The sequence below is a fragment of the Martes martes genome (genome assembly GCF_963455335.1).
Source record: "Martes martes genome assembly, chromosome: 17".
NCBI classification, from domain to species: domain Eukaryota; kingdom Metazoa; phylum Chordata; class Mammalia; order Carnivora; family Mustelidae; genus Martes; species Martes martes.
The window spans coordinates 4,998,099-5,021,431 of NC_137905.1; the positions used below are offsets into that span (position 1 = coordinate 4,998,099).

The following is a 23,333-nucleotide window of genomic DNA, read 5'->3' on the forward strand; positions in this document are numbered from 1 at the left end:
AAACGGATGCATTCACGCTGCGTCCGCTCAGTAACGGCCACACAGCTCCCAAGGGATGACGTCCGGATTGGGAACCTGTATCTGGGTTCAAATGAAGCATGTCCTAGCCCCCGTGGTCACCAGCGGTCCTCAGCAGTGACAGAAGTGGAAGAGGACGCCTGTGTAAAGCTATGGTTTGCTTGTGTGTAGAGGTCACAGGTAGAACAACGATGCCTAAACACAGTCACGTCTGGGGGGGGGTCCCAGACACGACGCCTGGATCTCTGTGTTGCCCCTAAATTCCACCAGCCTAGCGGGAAGCTATACTTGCTCCGGGGAGAATCTCCCAGATTTCCGTGGCTGGAAGGGAAGGACTTGACGATGGAGAGAATGTGTCTCCCCTTACCTAATCTCTGCCCGCACCCAGCCCTCCCTCTGCTCTCCAGTAGCATCCCCCCACCCCCCCGCCCCGCCTCCTGCCGCACCCCGGCCCTTAAGGGGCTTTCTGGTGCAGGGACTTGAAGCCAAAGATCTGGACCGTTTCTCTGGTCTTGGCTGGTGCCGGTGCAGGCGTGGGGCTGAGTCTGGAAGGGGCAGATGCGCGGCGTGTTGGCTCATCAATGTCTCTTGCGAGATGGGGGTCCGGGAGGCCCTCCGAGGAGCTCCCCCTGCCCGGGGCTGCTCTCGGTTCTTCACATCACCCCTGCGGAAGGTCAGCCACCAGCTGCTTCCCTGGAGGGCTCTGGCTGCATGATCCCGAGGTCTTGGGCTAAACTCTTCACTTTGAGCGACGAGGCTGCTGTGAGGATCACAGATATTGGGAACGAGGGGTTTGGGATGTCCGAGGCCTGTTTCGACAAGCCGGCGCGTTTCTGCGGCTGAACAGTACCACGGGAGAACTGACTCATACAGAGAAAAGGCTGCAGAGCAGACCGTCCTCCCGGTGTGGTTCAGCTGAGTGGAGCTAGGGCCAGCTTGGGTCTGCTCGGCGCTTAGCAGAGCTGAGAATGCCCCATCCCACAGGTGGGACAGGTTGGTGGCCCCAGTGTGCTAAGATTTGATACATCGCATTTATGGATAGACTGGTTTTGCAACAGTAAAGATGTTATAAATATGATTAAAAAAAAAAAAGCTTAATCAAGAATTTGTGGCACTCGGAACGTGCAGAGAGCCTGGACAGTCCCCCGAACATTACCACGCCCGGGGATCACCGGGTCGCACCGGCGAGCTGCCCACCTCCTGTCCACCGAGGGTACTTCCTCTGGCCGGGATGCCTGGTTCGAAGTCCTTCCTGCTCATGGCTCTCCTTCGGGTCCTTGTATTTAAGGAGACATCTGGAGAACCCGCCTTCGACAAACCCAAAGGAGAAGTTGACTTTGTGTGTCTGCAGACAGGATCCCTCGAAGCATTTCTCAAAGTGTGAGGTGAAGGCTCATCTGCTGGCTCCTGGACAGAGCAAGGACCTCACTGAATCCTTTCCCAATTCTTATTCCTTCAAAAGTCTTTTGGGGGCTTTGTGAGTCTGCTCGGTGCCCAGCCCACCTGGAATCTTCCCTGGTACTGACTCACCTCTTCCTTGGGAGGGCAGGGAGGGAGAGAGAAGGCAGCCGGATCTAACTAGGATTTAGGGGTACTGCTTTGTTTTTATCGTATTATTTGTGCTCTGCCTTCTACTTGTGGACAAGAAATACTGCATTTTTATTTATGGCAATGATATAAAAAGTCACAATGGTTCCCAAATGACCATGGTTTGGGGCCGCGGCTCCTATATTTAGCAGGATTTGAGATGTGGGCTCCGTGCCTGAACCAGAAAGTCACGTCCTCAGTTAGCTCAAGTGGAGACTCGCCGAAGGGACTGGAGAGGGGGTCCTCTGGGACAAATGGCCCCACTCTTCCTCCACGGTCGATGATCTTGATTCTGCCTTGGGACCCAAGGAGTTTGCGATGGGACCGCCTTGGGAAAACCAAGAGAGCAGCGGGCTTGGACAGCCCCGGGGCATGCAGTGGTCCTGGGCGTTGCTGCTCAGGCCCTATGGGAGAAAGCGGGGCTCGCTGTGTGGGATCTGGGTGCCGGTCTACTGCCTGGGTCGTGGTCACCAGTTAAGAGCGGAGACGGAGTGCCCAAGTGCTGGAAGGGAAGAGGCAGCACTGCCATCTAGTGGCAAACACAGTGGACAGCACCCAAGACCCGCCGATTCAGGCCTAGTCGATCCCCGCATGGAAGCATTTTTAGCACCCAAAGGGGTCTCTGATCTCGAGGGACAGTGGCTCAAGGCGGAATAGGGATCTGCAGCTCCTGGCCTCTCCAGCCATGGCCTGTCACCATCCCAGGGGCCGCCCCATCTCTGAGGCGCCGGCCGTGCGGCAGGCACTGTGCGGGGCTCCAGACCTGCTCCTTTTGTCCAGCCTCTCGGGCAGCCCCAGGAGGACCCACGAGGCATCAGCACGGAGTGCGACTGTGCCTTGAGAGCCAGGTGGCCGGATCTGGGGACTCCGTCTGGCCCGGGAGAGGTGGGACTATGGAAGAGAAGTGCCTTTTTAATTTCCCCGTGTTCAAGAGAGTTCTCAGGGAGCACAGAGGCCCCGGAGAGCAGGAGCTTCTGAGCCGGCCCCTCACCCTCTGTCCTCCTCGGCGTCTTCAGCTCTCAGACGGGGACAGTGGTGCTCCTTCACGGGCTGCCCCAGGCTCTCCATTCCTTACTGCAAGCCAAAGCCCAGGTCCCCCCTGGCAGGGAAGGGCACTCAGCAAGGGCGGCTGGGATTATGGTCCCTGGGCAGGAACTGGATTTGGAGGAAGTGGGCTGTCATGGGTTCCAGCGGGAAGGAGGGCCGTGTCCCAGTGTCACACAGCGCCTTGGGGCAGGACTCTGTGGGGAGAGCCAGGGCCGTGGGCCCAGCCCGGCCAGAAAGACCCTGCCTGTGTGGAGATGTGACGCTCTGGGCCGGGAGCACGGCACGGTGATGGGTATGGTCAAGGCCAGGCGTCCCTCTGCAGGTGCCGGGACTGGAGGAGGCCCTGGAAGCCGAGTGGGACGTGCAGCCCAGGCCAGTCTGGACCACTGCCCACAGGGCACCTGCTGGACTCAGGACCCCGGGGGGCATGCAGGACGCGGGCCAGAGCCAGCTGCACCCTCTCGGAACGGTCTGACCCTCCTTCCACACCGGCAGCACGTGAGGCTCCAGAAGGCAGTCGTCCAGTCACCTTCCTCCCCACCGGAGTGACCAGGAAGGGCTGAATCCCCTGTGGGCTAGGAGGTCTGCTTGCTTCTCTGACAGACGGCCAGTCTGTACTGAGCCCTGCCGCGTCAGGCACTGCAAAAAGACGGATGAGCCTGGGGCTCCTGCCTCTGTCACAGCCGCGTACTAGGCCTGCTCCCCGCTCCTTCTCCAGGAGCAACTCTGGTGTCTCACTGCCATGACGAGGGGTGGCCAGGTTGCACCAGGGAGCGAGCCGGCTTCCCGCTGAACCCGCCGGGGCCCATGTCCCGACTCCAAGCTGGCCGTCATTGTCCTGCCCGGGCCAAGGTGCAGTGTGGGGTGATCAGCAACCCAGGGAGGCGGTGTCGGGGGCAGCGAAGAAGCCATCGGCGGCGGGGCCTCCAGGACCAGTCAGAGCCGGAGCTGGGAGGGGGCCCAGCGCTGTGGGCGGGGCTCCTCCAGGTCTGGCTGGTCCACTCGGGCTCTGCAGTGTGCAGGGCTGCCCTGTCTCCGCTGGGAGTTTCTGAGCCCACGCTCCGTTTGCCCAGAACTGGCTGGTGCTGGGCATCCAGCCCTGACGCACAAACACCGACTGCTCAGATTTTAGGAAATGTCACTGAGCCCTCTAGTTCAACTGTAGACCCCAACAGAAATAGATACGACTGCTTAACTCGTGCTTTAACCCAAACCCCACTGTTCTGATTTCTTACAGCACTTTCTTGAAGCACTGAGAGGTTTCCATTCCAATCCCCAGGCCAAGAGAGCCCTGATTATCCACAGAATGCCTAGAAGACCACACGCTACGTCCCCTCTTTCCGGCCCCCGATCATGCTGAACACACACTGCCCCCACCCATGACCTTGGGCTCCCTGCCTGTTCTGCACATACCCCGCCTCCGCAAACCTCTCTATAAAACCCCGGGTGTCCGTCTTGTGGGTGGAGGAGTGAGTTGTTAAGGCCTGAGCCCACCAGCTGCTGCTAGCACCAAGATAAACGTCTTCTCTTGCGAGTTTGTTCTGCAACAGTGTGGGTGAACCCAGCCCAGGGCTCTGCTTCTGATTCGCCCAGGCCCTCGGGATCCCCGGGCTAGAGCACCAGGCCTGGCTTGCTGGTTAGAAGCTGGGATAGATGGGTAACGAGACGCTTGCTTTCCGCCTCGGGAGACTCCTGCCCGGGACCAGGCCCTCTTGGTAGAGCCTCTGTGTCCCTGCGTGCTCTGTCCTTCGTTGCCTCACCTGCCTGGCTGCCCTTCTTTGTCCCCATTCACTCCTGCCAGGTGGCTGGGCGCCTCCTCCCTGAGCCTCTGCTTGGGCTGTCGGCCCAGGGATCGGTCAGTACCGGGGGAAGAGAGGGTAGCAGAGTCTCTGGCCCTGGCCAGCCCAGGCAGTCCCAGCTCCTCTCTCGCCAGCTGCACAATCCTTCCCGGAGCTCAGTTTCCTCCTCTGTAAATCAGAAACACCCTCGGGCCTCAGGGTTGGGAGGTAAGGAGAACACCAGCCCAGAGCAGAGATAAATGCTCTTCCTCCCTCCTCCTCTGGATGACAGGAAATTGGGGAGGTGAGAAATGCAAATGCCACTTGGAAAAACACAAAGTACAAAGGCAAGAAAGCACCACGGGGTCCCCTCTATCAATTTTGCTAAGTTGCAAAGAATGCAGAAACAGTCTGTGACGGGTGGAAATCAGCGGGCAGCTGTCTGTTCTAAGAATAGATCAAAAAGGACTTCCCATTCCAATGAGCGCTCTAGAATCCAATTAAGAATCAGAGAGATGTTCACTCAATTTAAATTTTAAATATACCTTATGCTTAATTTCAAACAAAACCCAGGAAAAGCTGATCTTTGCAAAAATGTTAGACAATTCCTCCTCTCCCCACCTTTTAAGCCACAGAGTACGGAGAAAGTAGTCTCTCTGGCCGGAGCGTTAGGGTCCCCTGATACCCACGGGAGGACAGGGCTGTGCAGCCCTTACTGGTTACCAGTCCGGAGGGCAGTGAAGGTCCAGCCCTCTGTGAGAAGGCCCGAGGGAAGGCGGGGAGAACAGGAGAGAGACCAGGGAGAGGGAGGGATGGCGGAGCGGGGGGAAGAGCGAGCGGCAGGCATCACGATTCCCGCCTGTGCGACGCAGAGGGCAAGTTCCTGCCCTTTCCCCGCTGGGAACAAACTGCCTCACTTGGTCACCTTTAGAAACTGTGAACAGAAGCCAGAAGAGCCCTCGGAGCACGGGCAAGAGAGGATGGAGGACCTACTCTATCCAGGTGAGCATGACAGTGGCCATTCCTTTGGGCTTCTCAGCAGCCCCGACATGCCTGTGTGCTGTTTTCCCCCATTTACAGACGGGGAGACTGAGGCAAAGTGACGGTACGTGGCTCCCACTGTTGGGCCCTGTGCTGCCTTTCAGAACAGAGAGAGGCCCATGAGCAAGGCAGAGCAGGTCTGTCCCAAGTCCACGAGCACGGGGGAATCGTAATTAATCCCATTTCCAGCAGAGCCCAGGCCTGAGGGAGTGGGGAAACCCTTGTAGACAGGATTGAGATGGGGGGTGTGTCTGAATCACCGACCCCGAAGCGGGGAGGCCACGGGAGGGGAGTTTGGACCAGCGGTTGGAGGGGGACCGGAGCAGACCCTCTGCTGAGATGGGGTCTGAAGGGTGGGTCGGGGGACAGGGGCAAGGAGCAGGCTCTGTGGTCGGGGGGCAGGGAGCACAGCCTTCAGCCCTGAACCTGACACCCTACGGAAATGAAGCATGATGATCTGAGCACCTACTGTGAGCTGCTCCACTGTGGGTACTTCACAGAGGAAGACACTGTGGTCCAAGTGGTTCCCTGGGGCCCCCGAGAGCACAGGGGACGGAGCCCAGGTCCGGGAGACAGCACCCACACCTGCAGCCACGGTGTCCCCCTTGCAATGATGTCCCCCCGACAGTGGGTGCTCTCCGGTGGGCTGTCAACTCAACGATGCCAGGATCCAGTAACCCACTGCTGCCTCCCAGACCTGCTGTTGCCACGGTCCTTCTGCAAAGGGTGCTGGGTGTACCCCTGGGCAGTGTGACCATCACTCAGAGGAAGCGGGGAGCCAGGCCGTGTCAGCTGCCCCTGCCCTGCCGGGAGCCGCGTGTAAATGTGGCAAGGGCACCGACAACAGCTAAGTGGTGTGAGGGGAGTGTCCGCTCAGTGCAGCACGAGGCAGCCTAGCTCCCTCCCTCCGGTGACCTGCACTGACACCAGGAGGCTGTGACAGAACACCACCGACTGGGTGACCTATAAACAGCAGAAATTTGTTTACAGCTCTGCGGGCTGGAAAGCCAAGCTCAGGGCGCCAGCGCGGGCGGCTGAGGGCGCTCCTCCGGGCCCAGGTGCTTTGTAGCCTCCCAGGGTGGAAAGGGCTCAGGCCCTGTGGGGCCGCTTGTTGAGGGCACTCAGCCCGCTCACGAGGACCCCACTCTCATGCCCTAATCACCCCCTAAGTCCTCACGTCCTAATGCCAACACCTTTGGGGGACAGGGCTCCAAGGTATGAATTTCGGGGGGGGAATGCAGCTTTCAGACCACACCCGCATCCCGTCCGCATCCCGGGCCAGCCAGCCGTCCCACCTTACGGGGCACCTGCTAACCCGCTGTGAGAAGCCACGAGATGAGGCCTGGCAGGAGAGCAAGCTGGCTGAGCGTGGTGGGAGCCGGGTGACGGGCACACAGGCTCGTCTGACTATCTGTCCGCTTCTGTGTCTTTGGTTTGAGATGAAGCATGAAGCGTGTGTGTGTGTGTGTGTGTGTGTGTGTGCGCGCGTGCGCGCGGTGGGGGGTGGTGGTGTCCAGGGTGGCGGTCTCACGGTACCGTGACCTCTTGCCCGGCCCCTTGACGGCAGCGCCTCCCTGGGGCCCCCGTGGAGCTCCAAGCGCGAGCGTGGTCACCGGGAGCCCAGAGCCCTATGGAGCAGCTGCGGACCACTTCCACCGGGACTCGGAGCCAGAGATGTTTCCGGGGGGACCACCACCCCAACACTGGTCGCCGGGCAACAAGCCCCACGCAACAGGGGACGCAGGAGGAGCAGGGGTTCGGTCTGGAAGACGAAGAATGCAGAAGGCCAGGGGACCGGTCTGTGGGAGTGACAACAGCGAGACCAGGCCACAGACACCCCAGGGGGCTTCCTACAGCCACAGGCGAGGCCTCTGCCTGCCTCGCCGTTCTCAGCAGACCTGGTACCTCACAGCGCATTGGCGAGCCTCGTCGCCCCGAGGCCATCGCCACTGCGCCGCCCCCAGTGGTTCGCGCCTTCACCCGACAAGCTCGTGCGGTCCCATTAGGTTCATCAGGAACGTGCGTCTCTGCAATCGTTAATGCTCACCGTCCAATTCAAGCCCCAAGTGACACCGCCTTTTGTGATGCTCAAAGATTTAATTTAGTCAACTCTGGGCAGTCATGAACATTTCCCTATGCCCGGGGGCTCCAAAACACGGGTGCCACGTAGCACACGGAGCCCTCTGTCCCTCTGTGGGGAGTGGAGAGAAACGGCTAAGACAACCGCGGCTGACTACGTTCTAAGCTCGGAGGAAACTGCTCTCTTCTGGGCCACCTGCCTGGGGCCTGGTGAGGCTGGCCGGTCCACCCAGGGACAACACCCAGCAGAGGTTCTAGAGCTTTCTGAAGATGGAGGCACCACAGCACTGCCTCCGGCAGGGAGCCTGCCCGCTCTCCAGGGTGGGAGGGGGTTGGAAGGTGTGGGAACAGCATCCCCGCCCCGTCCCCGTCCAGCCCCCCACCCTCTGGCGTCAGGCACAGCCCCTGCGCTCCCACAGTGGAAGTCGGGCCACAGCCTCCCCTTCCGACCTTGCTGAGGGGCAGAGAAAACACGCTCTAACCCTGCTCGACTTAAAAAAAGCTCCTTTTGATGTATAAGCCTCCCTGACCCATCCCAAAAATCATCCTTCTCGGGGTCAGGGACGTCTGCTTCGGGACAGGCTTAAAGTTTGCTGTTCTTCTGAAACTGGGCCACGAGGTTGAGGACCTGCTCGGAAGCTTTGATGCTCTTGGAGCAGAGGTAGCTGGTGCTGTTGGTGGCCGTCTCCCCCGGGTAGTACCGGTAGTTGGCCATCAGGCCGCAGGAGCTGGCGATGCCCTTGAGGCTCTCATCGGCCATCCAGTTGATGCGCCACATCACGGCCCCGTTCTGCAGGTGGAAGTTGGCCACGGGGTTCAGGGCAAAGCCCCGGTGCTTCTCTCCGTACAAGTACCAGGCGCAGAGCCGCATCAAGGGGGCCTGGAGCGCCTTGACCAGCTTCTCAGACTTGACCCATTCATTGCTGCTGAGAAAGACCTTGAGGGTCTCGTTAACGGGACCACCTGTGATCTCAGAGATTTCTTGACACTCCGAATCCGTAAAGAGTTCATTCCTCCCGTGTTCCTTTGCTTGTGAGTTCAGGAGTCCCAGAAGCCACTTGGTGAATCCAGGTATAGGAGACAGACTTGAAAATGTCCCAAGATGAGGAAACTCTTTCTGTAAGGCACGGTTGGTTGGGAAAGGAAGGTGGAGAAAACACACACACAAAATTCAGCAGGTTGGTCACTGAAACGGAAACACCCCTCCATTTACCGTTTGGGCCTCCTTAAGCCCCGCACGCTGCTGTCTAGTTTACACCATGGTATTTGATGTGATTCATTCTTTCCTTTCAAGGCACATTTATTATGAATCTGACACACACTAGGCCCTGAAGGCATCCTGAGTCCCCGAGGGGGGCCTGTGTGGTGGCTTCTCTGTCTGCACCGTGTGTCACAGTGGCAATTTGGGCTGGGCCCGAAATGAGAAGTGGGGGCTGCGGTGACGTGGGGCTTGATTCGCAGTCTTCTGACCATAGCTCCTGTCTGTGTGGCACACCACGCCCCCCCCAGGGACTTCTCTGCGGCCACAGAGCCTGGTTTGGCACTTGGCACGCAAGGACCCGATGGCTGTGTCGTGAGCGAGTAACTGTTGTCCCACGACTCCACAGCGCGTGTGAGGATGGGCTAGAACGGGAGGCCACGGCTGATGCCCCATCTCAAAGAGTTCGGTTCGTCAGACGATATGGTGCATGGTCCTATGACAGATCTCAAGGACCGTTTTGTAAAACTCTAGCATTTTCTGAATAAAAATATACTGTGCGCTCACTACAGAAGAATTTTTTTTTAAACTTAGGATGGCAGCAGAAACAGACCAACGAACCTATCACACTCCAGGACTCTGAGAGAGCCGCTCTCCGGGTCTGCTAAAGCGTAAATCCTCTGGTCTTTCCCCTGAGTGAGACGTGTAGCTCATGCCCCTGCTTTACGAGCTCATGAATCATGAGCATTTTCTCGTTTTTCAATCAAAATTCAAAAATGTAACTTTAACAACAGAATAGTATTAAAAGATAAGACTATACCATGATTTTCCTAACCATGTTCTTTTCACCGGGCACTTCGGGCGGCTCTCAAGAGTCTGCCTTCATAAACCACGACGCACACACCCGTGCAGGACAGCGAGAGAGCGAGAGGGCCTTTTCTCGGGGCTCTCCCTGGTGACTGTCAGGCTCACAGCCAAGTGTGAGACCAGTGATCCCCGCTTTCTCCTCCCGAGGATGGCTACCGGGCGGAGGGGCCAACTCTGACCCATCCGGAAGTGGAGTCGGGGGTGAGTTACCCGGAACCCCGGATTCTGCCCTCCTTCTGAAGGCCTTTCTCACTCCGACATGCCCCCTGCTCCCTCTCCCTGCTCCTTTCATCAACACCGTCAGCAAAAAAGAAGGAAAGAAGAAGAAACTTCTATTAATTAGAAATGGCTCTCATCGCCTCCGGGGAAAAGGTGGCAAGAGAGTGATTCTAATGAAGCTGATCTCCAGCTGAATCCTGAGTCCTGAGATTTAAGATTGATTATGAATTTAATACAAAGCACGTCAGTGTTTTAATTCCACTCTGTCATTCTCCACGGAAGGGCTTCTGCTGTCAGTGCCTTGTGGAACTACCCAAAGCAGAGAGTGCCGCTCTCAGAGCCAATTATTAGCAATCTAATTATTTTACCTAATAATTAGATTCTGCTCAGTGCAGTTCACTCAAGCCCCTTATGAGATCGTTTCGGAAAGCTAGACCTGGAGTGAACGTGAACACTTCGCTGGTAGGATGGTGAAGTGTTTTTCCCAGGGCAACAGAGGGAAGTTATTAAAAAAAAAAAGCCAGTGTTTACCTTCGAGCTGCCTGGTCTAACCTCGACACTCCCTCACGGCCCATGAGAAAGCCCACGCCGAGGGGGTGTGGGGGCCGGTCAGGCACGGCCACAAAGTGTGCCGTCCGAACTGGGATAGGAGAGAGAAGGGGCTGGTGGTTACGGAGCCGGGACAGCCCACGGAAGCCAGGAAAGGCCCCAGCTGCCGGACGGAAGGTTCCTTGGAGAGGCTGATGTCCTCGGAAAACATCTGAGAGGCCAGTTTCCAGATGCCCCCTTCTCGGCACTGCCTCCTTCTCCCAGGTCTCTCGGGGCACCTGGGACAGGCCAAGGGCCATCTGGTTCTTCCTCCCCACCCCCCACCCCAGGTCCTCTTTCGTCCCCCGTCCCAGAGGCCCTGTGCCACACCCACCTGCAGCTCCTTGAGGACTCGCTTGACGAGGACGGTGCCCAGCTCCACCCCCTGCAGGCCGGGCTGCGTCAGGCTGATGGAGTAGAAGATGGCCGCGGAGATCTCACTCCTCTCCTCCGTCTCCGACGGGGGGCACTCCTTCACTATGGCCTGGAAGACACGACGATGGCGGGCCTGGGCCCCTCGCTTCCCATGCCTGCCCGACCTCCTGGGGGGGGTGGGGAGAAGCTGGGGAGGGTGGGACCCTGGAGACCCTCGCCCCTGTTCACGGACGCGACTCTGGAGACCAAAGGCCTGCTCTGATCAGAGATCTCTCTGGGGGTGGCGACCGCGCAGCCCCCCGGGCTGTTTGCCGCACCTGCGCCATGTTGATCGCTTTGAACTTCGCAAAAATCAAAGTGTGTCCGCTTTGTCTTTTCTCTCCCAGGCCTCTGTGCTGTGGGAGCCAGTGACAACTCTCCTCCCAGCCCGCCTGCGACACCCAGACCGAACCCACCCTGCCTCACCTCCCCGTGCGGGCCTACTGGTTGGAGCCCCTAGTTATTTTCGTTCCTACTCTCCAAGCTCTAGGTTTCTAGATTTCTCAGTATGCCATACATGGCCCTATACAGTTTTTCTTTTAGGAAATATACTTTTCTGTGTACCTTTTTGATTTTGTGCTACGTCCTTGCTTTTCCTCTGGGAACCCCCCCCCAAAAACAACCTAGGAAGGACTCTGTAGGCAAGGGCTGATCCTATGAGGTCCAAGCTCTGAAGGCAGGGTGTTCTGAACCTTGCTGCTTGAAGGTCTCCTGACCACGGGCAAGAGCAGGGGCTACCCTGAGTTCGCGTCAACGCAGGCGCACAGCTCGCTGCCGCAGAGCCCCCTAAGCCGCTCTGGCTTCCACCAGCTGCACCAGACTCCTGCGGTAGCGGCGTCTGGCCCAGAGCCCTGATGAGGCCTGGGGGTCCCCAGGCTTTCTGAAACTCAGTATGGAACGTGCGTGTGTGCGTGTCCCCTGGGGGGAAATGACCTCCAGCTTTCATCCCCTTCGGATGCTCAAAGGGTCTTTCCTGTGACGCCTGAAAAATCAACAACTGCTGCCATTGGAACCTGGGGTGGCTGGGGACACAGAGGGAGGGACACCCCCGGGGTGGCGCCAAGCCCTCTCTCCTGGGGCCGGACTCTGAGGGCGGGCTCCTGGTGGTCAGGGTCAGGGCGCCCCTCAGCCTCGGGCTTGGTCTTCACCTTGTGGGGTCAGCCTCGCCGGTCTTTCTAGAACTCTGTAGGTTATCTTGTGTTCCTTATTCAAAAACTTCTAACAAATCTTTTTTTAAAGTGTTCAAAATACAGACGGATCTTTCTTTGGTTAGGTAAGTGAGACGTGCACGATGTCCAAGGAGGCAAGAAGTAATTGTGTAAGGAAGAAATCACGAGTTACTCCAAAACCTAACGCCAAATCCTGCCATTAACCTTGGGGTGAACGTCTTCCATCGGCTCAAAATATGTACTTAAACACACACACACACACACACACACACACACACACACACACCCTGTGCATGACTCCCTCCCCCATCGTGCTCCCATATCCCCCGGTCTCCAGCAGGGAAGGCACTGCCCAGAGGGCGGGGGCGTGGGCTGGGCTGGAATCCCTTCTCATCCCTACTGGGTCTGGGATCGTGGGCACAGCACTGAAGTTTCCGGCAGCCTCGGTCTTCTCACACCCACCGAAGGACACTATTAGCGGGAGTGACGCCTCGAGAGCAGGGTGCTGAGCAGCGACGCGGGGAACATGCTTCCGGGGCCGACCGGCACCGAGCAAACGCTCCATCCACACACACACGTACGTAAGAGTGCGCCACACGGGCCAGCCCGGGGCCTGAATCCGACTCAAGAGTAAGTCAAGGCCGGCTTTCTGAGTCAAAACCCTGGCAGGGAATCCACATTTAGATACACGCACGGGGATCCCAGGTGGGAGGGTGAACCCGATGTACACGTCCTCCGGTCCAGCCTCTCGAAACTGTACACGCCGCCCCGATGAGCCACTGGCCGCGCTCTCGGGTCTGAGCATCTCCCAGGGGTAACTCCCGCCCAGTGGGAATCGTGGGCGGAATCGTGGAATCGTGGGCGGAATCGTGGAATCGTGGAAAAGAACGCCCGTTCTCTGTTTCCACAGACAGCGCCCCCCTGCCCTCGGGATGCCAGCCGGCCCAGCCCCTCAGACATCGGAACCCCTCAGGCGATTCCCCCGGTGGTCAAGAACTCCTGCCCCTTTGCTCCCCTTGACTTCTCCGCCTTCTGATACCAGGACGCGCAGCCCGTGAGCCCATCCCGGGACCTGTCCTCGTCTTTCCAGCTTCCTAACTGGCCATTCCAGATCCAAAGCCCGAACTGACCTGGGGGCCTTGGCTCCTGTCACCTTCCTTCCCCTTCCTCGGGGTCTGCCCTCACCCGCCAGCCCCACTCTGGTTCTTCTGCAGCAGCCCCACCCCCACCCCCTGCCCGGTACCTGCAGGAAACATCTGGACTTTCTCACCAACCTCCTAGCAGGCAGGGCCTGTCCCCTCGGCTCCCCGGGCAGAGCGCTGGGCCCGCAGCAGACACGCGGCCCATAATCTGGTTTTCAAGGTTTTAGTCACAATCTTTTACCCCTGCCCACAGGCCCTGAACGAGCATTCACATGCGGAAGCGAACGCCCCCCCCCTCCCCCGCCCCGGGTCCGCTCAAAGTCAAAGTCAGTTCCCGCAGGGAGCGCCGCCCTCGTTCCGTAACCGTCTATACAGGATGTGCCTCTGCCCCGCGGCTACAGATCTGGACATTTCTTCTCTCGCCAGTTCTAAACGCGAACGCCTTAAGCAACACACTTCATGGTGGGGGGAAGGGGACCAGGTTTCAGAAAGAGGGACGGGGCTCTGCGGGACACCCGTGTGGTTCTGCCGCGACCAGGCCGGTACCTGGATGTTGCTGGAGATCTCGCCGGTCAAGGCCACGTGGAGCACGACCAAGGGCTCCTCCGGGGTCGCGCAGTGAGAAAAGAAGTAACATCGCCTATAAGGCCCGACGCGTCGCTTCATGTCCATCCAGTTTTTCACAGGATGCACGGCCTCGGACCTGAGGAGGGGTTAGAAAGCAGCAAGGCTGCTGGACGATTTAGAAGTCAGAGAACCATTGCTGATTCCTGTTCCTATTACTGAATAGAGTCAAATAAATCCTTCAAATAGAACTTCAGGAGAATTCAAAGAAAATCGTTTTAATACGAAACAGCGCTGACTGAAAGGAACTCTGATGAATTTTACGCAGGAAATGGTCCCTGAATTCTTAATACCTGGTGTTCAGACTAGTTCGTGGGGCCCTCGGGAAACAGTTGTGCAGCAATTTTATTCATTTATTTTCCAAAAAGATTGTTTCTTTGAGAGAGAGAAAGAGAGAAAGAATCCGAAGCAGACTCCTCCCTGAGTGTGGAGCCCAGCTCGGGGCTCGATCTGTGACCCTGAGATCATGACCTGGTTCCATTTGTCTAGAGACCTCCTCCAACCACTATATTGTTTTTGGCAAGTGAAATGGCAGCCCCTGGAACTGGTCATGATGCAAAATGTGAGCTTCCGCAAGCCTTAGCTTCCTTAAGGTGGCACAGAGCGTCTAGGCCTGGAGATGGAAAGAGCTTTTCCTGTCTGAGGACCGTAGTGACATGCCAGCCTGGGCTTCCCCACATCCCAGGCACACGGGCTTCATGTGCCATACAGCCCACTCAGAGATTTGCCCAAGGGAGAAGTTTACCCAACCAGGGGAGACCCTAACGCACACACTTGTTCCCGGGCAAGTGCTGTGGCTCTGACGCTGGGGCCACGGGAAACACGAGGACGTCAAGGGCACCCTGCGTGCGGGCCTGCGGACACAACGGCCGGTGCCCAGCTGTGATCATGACATCACTAGCTAGGACGGGACACCATTTTCGAAGCCCATGCTTGGCCCCGAACGCACGTGCGGACGAAGACTGGCCCTCAGCTAACATTTCAGGAGAGTGAAAACCTTGATACTTACTCGCTGATTTTCTGCAGCACCTCACAGGGCGAGTGCCAGGTGACCCGTTCTAGGTTCAGGAAGCCGGAGGAGAACCACTCCGACAGCATACCCTTCAGCACGCCGTTCATCTCCTGGAAGGGAGAACACAAGAGCGTTGGCTGCCAGGTCCCAAACAGCATGCGCGCCTCCGCCTCGTCGCCAGCAGGGATAACGGCCAGAGCGGGACACAAAAGCCACCTGCAGGGTGCCTCTCCGAACAGCTTCTCTGCGGACAGTCCCGTCCGGGCGTGCGCGGTACCCACTCTCTGCTTAGCCACTCTGACCCCAGTCGGAAAGAGGCCTTCGAGGGAGCATTCAAGGTGAGCTAAGCTGCCCTCATCCAATGGTATGTTTGGGTGCGTTCACTGCCGTGAACACGACCGAAAACGTGAGGTTGACAGAGCGACGCATGGGGTGCCACACAGGGCGTGGCTAACACAGGCGGCACAGGGCTCGAGTCCTCACACTCTCGGGAGCACTCTGGAATGGGCCGAGACATCACCCCTTGTTTCCTGAGAGAAACAAGTGCGGGGTCCGGGGCCCCAGTCGTCAGCTCACCATTTCGGATCCGAACATCTCTGAAGTCGGGATGCAGCTTTCACATGACGGCGGGTCAGGGCTGCGGTGGGAGCGGTTTTTCCTACTCTAGTGGGACGTAATAGTGTGTCCGGCCATCAGCGCACTTATATTTGATGAAATTATTCTAATTTCTCTTCACTTATTTGTATCCGACCTATGTCCAGAAGTGATGGGAGTCAACTTCACCTTTCGAGCAAGAATGGTACCAGATGCGTAGGGAAAGGAGAGGATGCAGGGGCAGACCCGGTGGCCGCCCGTGACACGCTGAACACGCACAGCAGTAGGCTACCTGACAGCCAGAGCTAGAGGACGCCCAGGGCTGCAGACACAGCTCGCTCCTCAACAGCTGCCTCCCTGTCTTTCAAACACACAGAAGCTTATGCTTTAGGTAAGAGCATGGCTGTCCAGATTTAAGATCACATTGCAGATAGGGGTAGTCACGTGACTGACATCTGGCCAGATGTTAATAAAAGGGTCCTGGAGCAGTTTATGGGAACGTTAAAGAATGGCCAGAGCATACCTTCTGCCCATCTTTTCTTTGTCGCTCCCCGGCAGGCTGGACAGTGATGTGATGGCCGGAACTGGAGCAGCCATCTTGGGCCATGAGGTAACTCTGGGGGATGAAGGCTTTTAAGGCAGAACCAAATCAAAGTCTGGGTCAACTGACGGACTCACAGAACAGAATCATCCCTGGGGTGTCTACCTCCAGACTTTGACATGACAAACTTCTCTCTTATTCAAACCACTATTATTCTGGGTCTCTGTTACTCATAGATGAACTATATATTAACAGATACACTGAATATTATGACTGAATAATAAGCATCTCAGGACATCTGGTACAGAACTGAAAAAGAGCTGTAATTGCAAAAGCTGTAAAAATGTTATAGGACCGCTTCACATTTTATTCCCTCTTAAAGGTGAAAGGACTCATGACATTGTCACTTGAGGACAAGCTGCGAGTGAGTACAGGGCTGGTGGGTCACGAAAGGCTTCAGAACGAAGTGAGGGCCTGGGACACAGAGCCAGCCCCAAATTTGTTGTGTGTGACCCTATAGCGGTGAGGAGGGAGGTAAACCGCGGACCAACATGGGAAAGCATGGACCAAGTCAGACTTGGACTGAATTTAACACAAAGAAGAAGCCCTGAATAGCTCATGTGACTATGGATGCCGTTCTGGGAGAGTGAACGTCACCATAGGCGGGGACCAAATGAACGGTCGATAAGGATTTGGTGGAGCTGTTTGGACGATTTATGGGCTGGACCAGATGCCCTTTACAATTCCTTTTAATTTTCAATTCCATAACCTGGTCTTCACTCAGCTGTAACCTCGCAGTGAGGGCAGAGGTGGTTTGAACTTCTGGTGCTCAAAGAATTCAGGGGGTGTCCCATGTGGAAGGCGGTTAGCAGACTGATGTCAAATGAAAGAGACAAGAAAGACTGGAGAAGGGAGAGGAGGCAGTGGCAGGATGGGAGAGGAGAGGCCATCGACCAGGCAGTACAGAACCACTGCTGATAAAATACTGCCTCAGACCACACCAGTTCTCAATCTTCCTGAGGTCCTCACGCACTCCCGAGTACGTGCTAAAAACAAGGGACCCGTTCCCCAGAAAAACGCAAACACGTGAGTCAGTTTCCGCACACCATTTCCTGGGATTCATGGAATCCTCTGAAACTCACCTCTGGCTCATCCCAAGGGGTTTGGCGGACCCCGGGTTAGGAACCTGTGCACTGGAGGGTCAGGCCTGGATGAGCCAAGCTCCACGTGGAGGGTGCCGGGGCCTCTACCACATTCACGACAGGAGCGTGCGGGAGTACCCAGTTTCAGGATCAATTCGGGATTAACACGGAAAGAAATGGTTTGGCCGATGAGAGCTCCCCCTCCAAGGTCTCTTGGTTCTATTTTGGGCTACTGACGGCTGTGAAATGCAACCCTGCCACATGAGATCTGGAAATCTAGGTGAAAGGGCACAAGTCCCCAGGCTCGGTGCTCACGCCGCACAGCTGTCTGGGCCAGACCGCAGGCGACAGGAGGGGAAGACACGGCCTCTGCCTTCGCTGTACGCGCTTCAGTTCCGCCATCAATCCCAGACTCTCACACGTGACTGCCGGGGAGGCCAGGAGGCCTGGGCTCGGCTTTCCGGACCTGCTGACTGGGGTTATCTTGGAGGACACTGTGCAGAAGGCCAATCAAACTCCCCTTTTGGCAGAGAAAAAGCGGTCTCCCACCCCATCTTCTGAAGTTGTCGGCTATCAACAACAGTAATCACAACCTGGGACCCTCACGAACTGTGCCCTTGTCTGTGAACCTGATTTTGGGCCAAGCTGCACAGTAACGCCCAGAACACTTCTTAGAAGGGAACCAGGCTGACCTTGAGCACAACCACCGCCGGCAGAATCTCTCAACTCAGTGCACAGCCGATGGGCCGAGGGGCTAAAGGACCTGGCTAAAACCATGCCTCTCAGCCGCAGAGGGCAAGGGCAGTCCTGAGAGCTGGCCCCTTCCCTCTCCACACGGGATCTTCTTCACCTGCCGCCCCGCGAAAGACACCCCATCAGCTTCCTTTCTGGCCTCCTACTTGCCCGTTAGTCTAAAAATGCCACTGCGGCCTGAACCCACAGCAGCCCTCATGCAAACCCGTGCGTGTCCTGTGGCTTCGCCCTGCAAGTCTGGAGACGAGCAGGTGCGGGAGAGAGACACAGCCGGGACACAGTGCTGTGGGCACACAGGGAGGGGCGCTCAGATTGGAGGCGAAGGCAGAGAGAGCTCCCTGCTCTCCCAGCATCCCAGGGCACCACGGGTCTCTGGGCGTTTGGGACTCCTGCTCCAATGATTCATATGCCGAACTTCAGTGCTTTCTAACACTGAATTCCTCTGAGCAAGAGGTTCTAGCTGTCGCCTTTAGCTTGGATGCACAATCCAGAATGACGCAGAAGAAACGGAGTCCAAGTGGATCGCGCGCATCATGTGATCCCGGTGACAGATTACAAAACTGGATCCCAGGGACGGTGTCTATGGATTAAAAAAAACCCCGAACTATTCTCTGAAGGGCTTGAATGATAGGGATTTATAAAGTGCTATGGGACTACGTAGAGCAAAGGAGAAGGGATTAATGGATTTAGTTCTAATGGTTACACGCACTGGATAGAAGGCAGGACCTCCAGGCAGAGAAACACCAAGAGGTGTGCCTGAGGGTCTAGAAAAGGTTTCTGGCCTTTGTGCCTTTGTCTAGACCAACCACATGCAGAGGCAAACGCCAGGCGACTGTCACTCATCCTCTGTTCAAGAAGTATCTTTCTTGATGTTTCTTCGTGTGTGGACCACCTTGGTTAAAAAAAACGACAAGGGAACCCTGACAGCTGAGGACCTGGCTCAGGATCTCCCCAGAGTGAGCCCCTCGCCACCCCCCACCCCCCAATGTAGTCTCAGTGTCACAGCTTTCAGCTGCCACACTCCTCGCCTGAATGATAAGCTGTTTTCCTGTGTGGGGAAGAGCAAGGGGCTGGTTACGCTCGGTAACGTGTCACAGAACCGGAGGCTTTAGAACCGGATGGGACCTTCGTCATCACGGGGGCCAAAACACTGAAATCTGCCAAGGGCTGTCCAAACACCTACCACGAGGCCTCTGCTGGCCGAGCAGAAACCTTCCAAGCCCTCTGGGCTTCCCTGCGGGCTCAGAACTTGGAGTGCAGCAGTGTGATGTCAGGATAGATGGGAGGAGTGAGTGTGCTGACTCTGTCTTGTGGTGGGCACCCCGGGCTCCTCTCATGCGTCATTCAGCATTTTGCCATGCAAGACATTTAAAACAAGGCTCCCAGTTTTCCAGGGGTTGATCATCAAGTTGGAGCTGGTGGCAGGGGTGGGGGGCAGTTGGTGGAATAATACATTTCAAATGCTCGATTCCGATGTTAAGGTATAAAATCCAAGCGAATAATGTAATAATACATGCATAGATAATGCACGCCATGAAGCTCAAACCCGGCTGAGGCCACCTTGAACTACAGTGTTGGAAAAGCTGAGTGCTGAGCAGCTCCTACACTGGCGGGCTTCCCAACAGGAATCACACAGTAAGGTGGGGTCGGGAACTTTCCATCAGGGCCGGCTTGGCTGGAGAGGGCGTCTGTGGAGAGGCGCGAGTGACGGATGGTGGAGCTGGCAGTGTCCACGGCAGTTTGGGGTGCACCAAGAATGCCACAGGAAAGGGATCACATGTTGATCCTTCTGGCCATGGTAGGACTGATGATTTTCCAACAGGGAGCAATGACTACTGGTTCCAGAGAAAGGTAAGCACTGGCGTTACCAGTAAGATGGAAGCTCGCGTGCTTACTCTTGGGAAAAGTACATACACTCACAACCAGAGAACATTAAACTCCCCATTTGGTAAAAAACTAAGTAAAACAGAGCCAGTAATTAACTGGGTTGTTTTATCTTGTCCTTGATTTATCAGAAAAAGGGGAATCCTAAGAAAACCAAATCCCTTTTAGATCCAGTAAAGTCATCAGCTCTGAGAATCAATGTGTCGCAACAAAGTACACAATTCTGGTCAGGCCTGGGCTTGAATACTGGCTCAGTATGCTGGGCACTGCACTTGACCATGACCAGCTTTAATCTCCCCATCTGTACAACGGGTCCCTACAGCTTGCTGAGAACGAGATGAACCAGCATGCGAAAAGCACCTGCCAGCCACCATGCCTGCTATTAACTCTTCCCGTACTAGACTATAGTGGAAACTCCTGACCAATCGACCCGAACACCAGGAGCACACCTGGTGTAAGACAGACACCCAGTGGCTACGTGTTGCGTGGAAGGATGGTGAGAAGGGTGATTTCATTCTGGGACCGGTGACATTCTGCCTAATTCTCCAGTCTTCCATGTAATAAAAACCAAGCTTCAGAAGGGCCACCATGGTCCTAGTTCAAGAAAAAGGAATGAACACACAAACAAGTGCTTGGATTGAAGACTTTCCCCAAGCAGATGGGAATACATCGGGTGTGCAGAATATGACGTCTCAGCCATTCAGCCTGGGCTTGAGTCAGAAACGTGATCAATGCAGATCGTGGCCCTCGATGCACATTTAGCACTATAAATTAACCAGCCATCATGAGTAATCAATCACAGCACTGGCTGTCACTGAGGTTAGCCCCACTTGTAACTATCCCCAGCGTTTACACATCCGAGGCCAAATAGCTGAGAAAGATGAAGTCTCTCACAGGCACCGTAACTCACCCCTCACATGGTTATGAAACAGGGTGCAATGCACCCCAGGCTGAGGTCTGGGTAGGTGATTGGAGACATACCTATTTGCTTTGAGTCCTTGGTCCAGTCTCCTGACCTCAGTAGGTTTCCTTAACCCACCTAAGAATGAGGACAAGAATGTGAAAATTATCACGCCGGTGTTAAGATTCTTAAATGAATTTGGACACAGTCCTTCAACTACTCAATTTTCCAAGCCAACTGCGCCCAAAGAAGTTCCGAATGTTGGAAGCTTCCTGAAACTTTTACATCACTTTTGCTCACTACAAGGGCAGACCAGTGGTCCCCTCAAATGTAATACCCAGAGCAGAAGGGGACAACGCTGACCGGTCAGCAAACTTTGCAGGCAGCGCTTATCCGCACCTCACGTGTGCTCACTCTGCCCGGCGCCTGGTTACTCAAGTGCTCAACCGGGAATCATCACCTTGAGGGGCTGAACTCGGGAAAGTGCAACGTCCTGCCGGGTCACGACGCAGAGACCAGAGACCTGTCTCTGTGCATCCCGCAGGGCTGCTCAGACCACGGCTTACACGCCGCGGGCGTGCGACTACCTTCTGCTGACACCACCCACGTTTTGGGGGGCCACGTGATGCTCGGCGGGATGCGCGTTCAAGTGCACCACACGGACGACACTCAGCTAAAACAGCAAGAAAGAGACTCCGTGGAGCACACTTAACCGTGGAGGCGCTGACAGTCGCGTTAAAGGTAGGCGGTGCCGGGTTTCTAGGAAGCGGGACACAGGAAACCCTGGGCCAAGGCAAGGATTTGGAGGCCTGGGAAGGAAGGGCCCCGGGGGGAGGGGGTTTGTACCTGGGGGTGGGGGCTGGCAAAGTGTGCGCGGCTTCAGGCCGGGGAAGGTGCAGTGTTTGGGGCTTGAGGACAGGTGGGGACTGTACCGGGAGGGCCGCCAGGAGCTCGCGGACCTGGTGCAAGGCGGGGGCCCGGGCGGGGCCTTACCCGGACGTGCGGCCCCTCCACCAGCTTGAGGGCCTGCGCCTCGAGCAGGTCGGCGCGCAGCCGCACCAGGAAGCGCACGCCGCCGTCCAGCTTGCTGATGTGGTGGAACAGGCCGCGGTAGCGCGGCACCAGCGCGTAGCGCAGCCGGTCCTCGGCCTGCAGCAGCACGGCCGCCTCCCGCGGCTGCTCGCGCAGCTGGAGCACGCCGGCGCTCTGCTCGGCCACCTGGCCGTGGTCCACGCCGAAGCCCCGCGCCAGGCGGCTCAGCAGCTCGGCGCGCTCGGCCGCCTCGGCCAGGCCGCCGTAGAAGCTCACGAAGTCCGCGCACTGGCCCTCGGCCGGCGCCGGCGTCTTCTCGCGCAGCTCGTAGGCCGGCGTGGCGGGCACGGCGCGCCGCAGCAGCTCGTCCATGGCCCGCTCCAGGGCGCCCGCCTCCGCTGCCGACCCGCTCGACAGCCGGGGTCCGAGCGGCCGCGGCGGCCGCGTGGGGAGCCGCAGCGGGAAGAGGCGCCGCGCCGTCAGGGCTGGCCCCAAGACTCGCATGGCGCCGCGCGACAGGTGCCTGGGGGACGCCGGCGCCGGGGACTTCCGGCTTCCGGCGCGCGCCGGCTTCATTGGTCGGGGCCGAGGGGGGCGGGTGGAGCGGCGGCCAATCGGAGGGCAGGGCGGAGGCGGCGCGGGGGGGGGGGGGCGGAGCGCGGCGCGGGGCCAAGGGAGCTCAAAGGTCCCGGCGCCGGGGAGAGGCGGGCGGGGCGGCGAGGCGGGCGCGCCCCGTGTCCTGGCCACCCAAAGTCACCGGTGCAGTCGCGGTCGTCTTGCCCTAGAACCGAGCTCTGCTACCGCCAGGTGCACCCGAGCCACCTGGGGGAGCGCGCCACGCCTGCGGATTCCCGGTCCCTCGCGTCTGAGGACGACGTGCGTCCAAGTGTCCCCGGTGGCAGTTCCCTGGCAGGCTAGCCTTTGCCTCACGTCGTGCCTAGGCCCTCTCAGAGCGTTGCCAGGGTCTGATGACACAAGATGCCTCCCCGAGCGGCAGCCCTCCTCTCTGCGGAGCCCGGGACCCAGGTCTCCAGCCGCCTGCTGCAGAACTTCTCAGGGACGCCACAAATGGGGCACTGCCACCGTCTTAGTCCCCAACCCGTCCCTCCTTTTCTTTTCTTTTCTTTTCCTTCTTTAAAAAAAAAATATATATTTATTTGAGAGAGAGGGCACGTGCCCAGGAGCAGGAGGAGGGGCAGAAGGAGAGAGAGAATCTCAGAGGCCCCCCCACTCCCACCATGCAGCAGAAGGCAGGGTTCTATCTCAGAACCCCGAGATCATGACCTGAGCTGACGCCAAGTTGGATGCTCAACCAACTGAGACAACCAGGTGCCCCTCTCCCTCCTTTCTAAAATCATTTAACAGTGTTTATTAACCACCTGTTAAGTGCCAGGTCTGGTATGAGGCCGGGAGATAAAAGAATGAACTAGGTAGACCTATGGTGTCCCATGGAGTTTACCGTCCAAAGGAGAGGATAACTGATTAATATATGGAGAAGATAATCAAACTGTGATGGGTGCTAAGGAGGAAATAGGCAGCATGGAGTGACAGGACCCAGCAGGGTTGGGTGGACTTTGCACTGTGACCAGGGTGAGCAGGGATGAGCAGGTGACATTTAAGCTGAGACCAGAAGCTAGTTATGGTTTGAAGGGGGAGGTGGGACAGGGGTGAGCTGACCTAGTCATTCTTTCAAGTTCAAAAGC

The 23,333-nt window shown here is 57.2% G+C and overlaps 1 protein-coding gene across 1 annotated transcript; it reads right to left on the minus strand.

Moving 5' to 3' along the window:
* Positions 1 to 7,551: 7,551 nt before the first annotated feature.
* Positions 7,552 to 22,161, minus strand: MLYCD (malonyl-CoA decarboxylase). Its single transcript, XM_080829454.1, has 5 exons — positions 21,592 to 22,161; positions 14,781 to 14,893; positions 13,694 to 13,850; positions 10,757 to 10,906; positions 7,552 to 8,667 (listed from the first exon to the last, which is right to left on the minus strand). The coding sequence occupies exons 1-5, from the start codon at positions 22,132 to 22,134 to the stop codon at positions 8,134 to 8,136; spliced, it is 1,497 nt and encodes a 498-aa protein (XP_080685580.1). The 5' UTR covers positions 22,135 to 22,161; the 3' UTR covers positions 7,552 to 8,133.
* Positions 22,162 to 23,333: the final 1,172 nt, after the last annotated feature.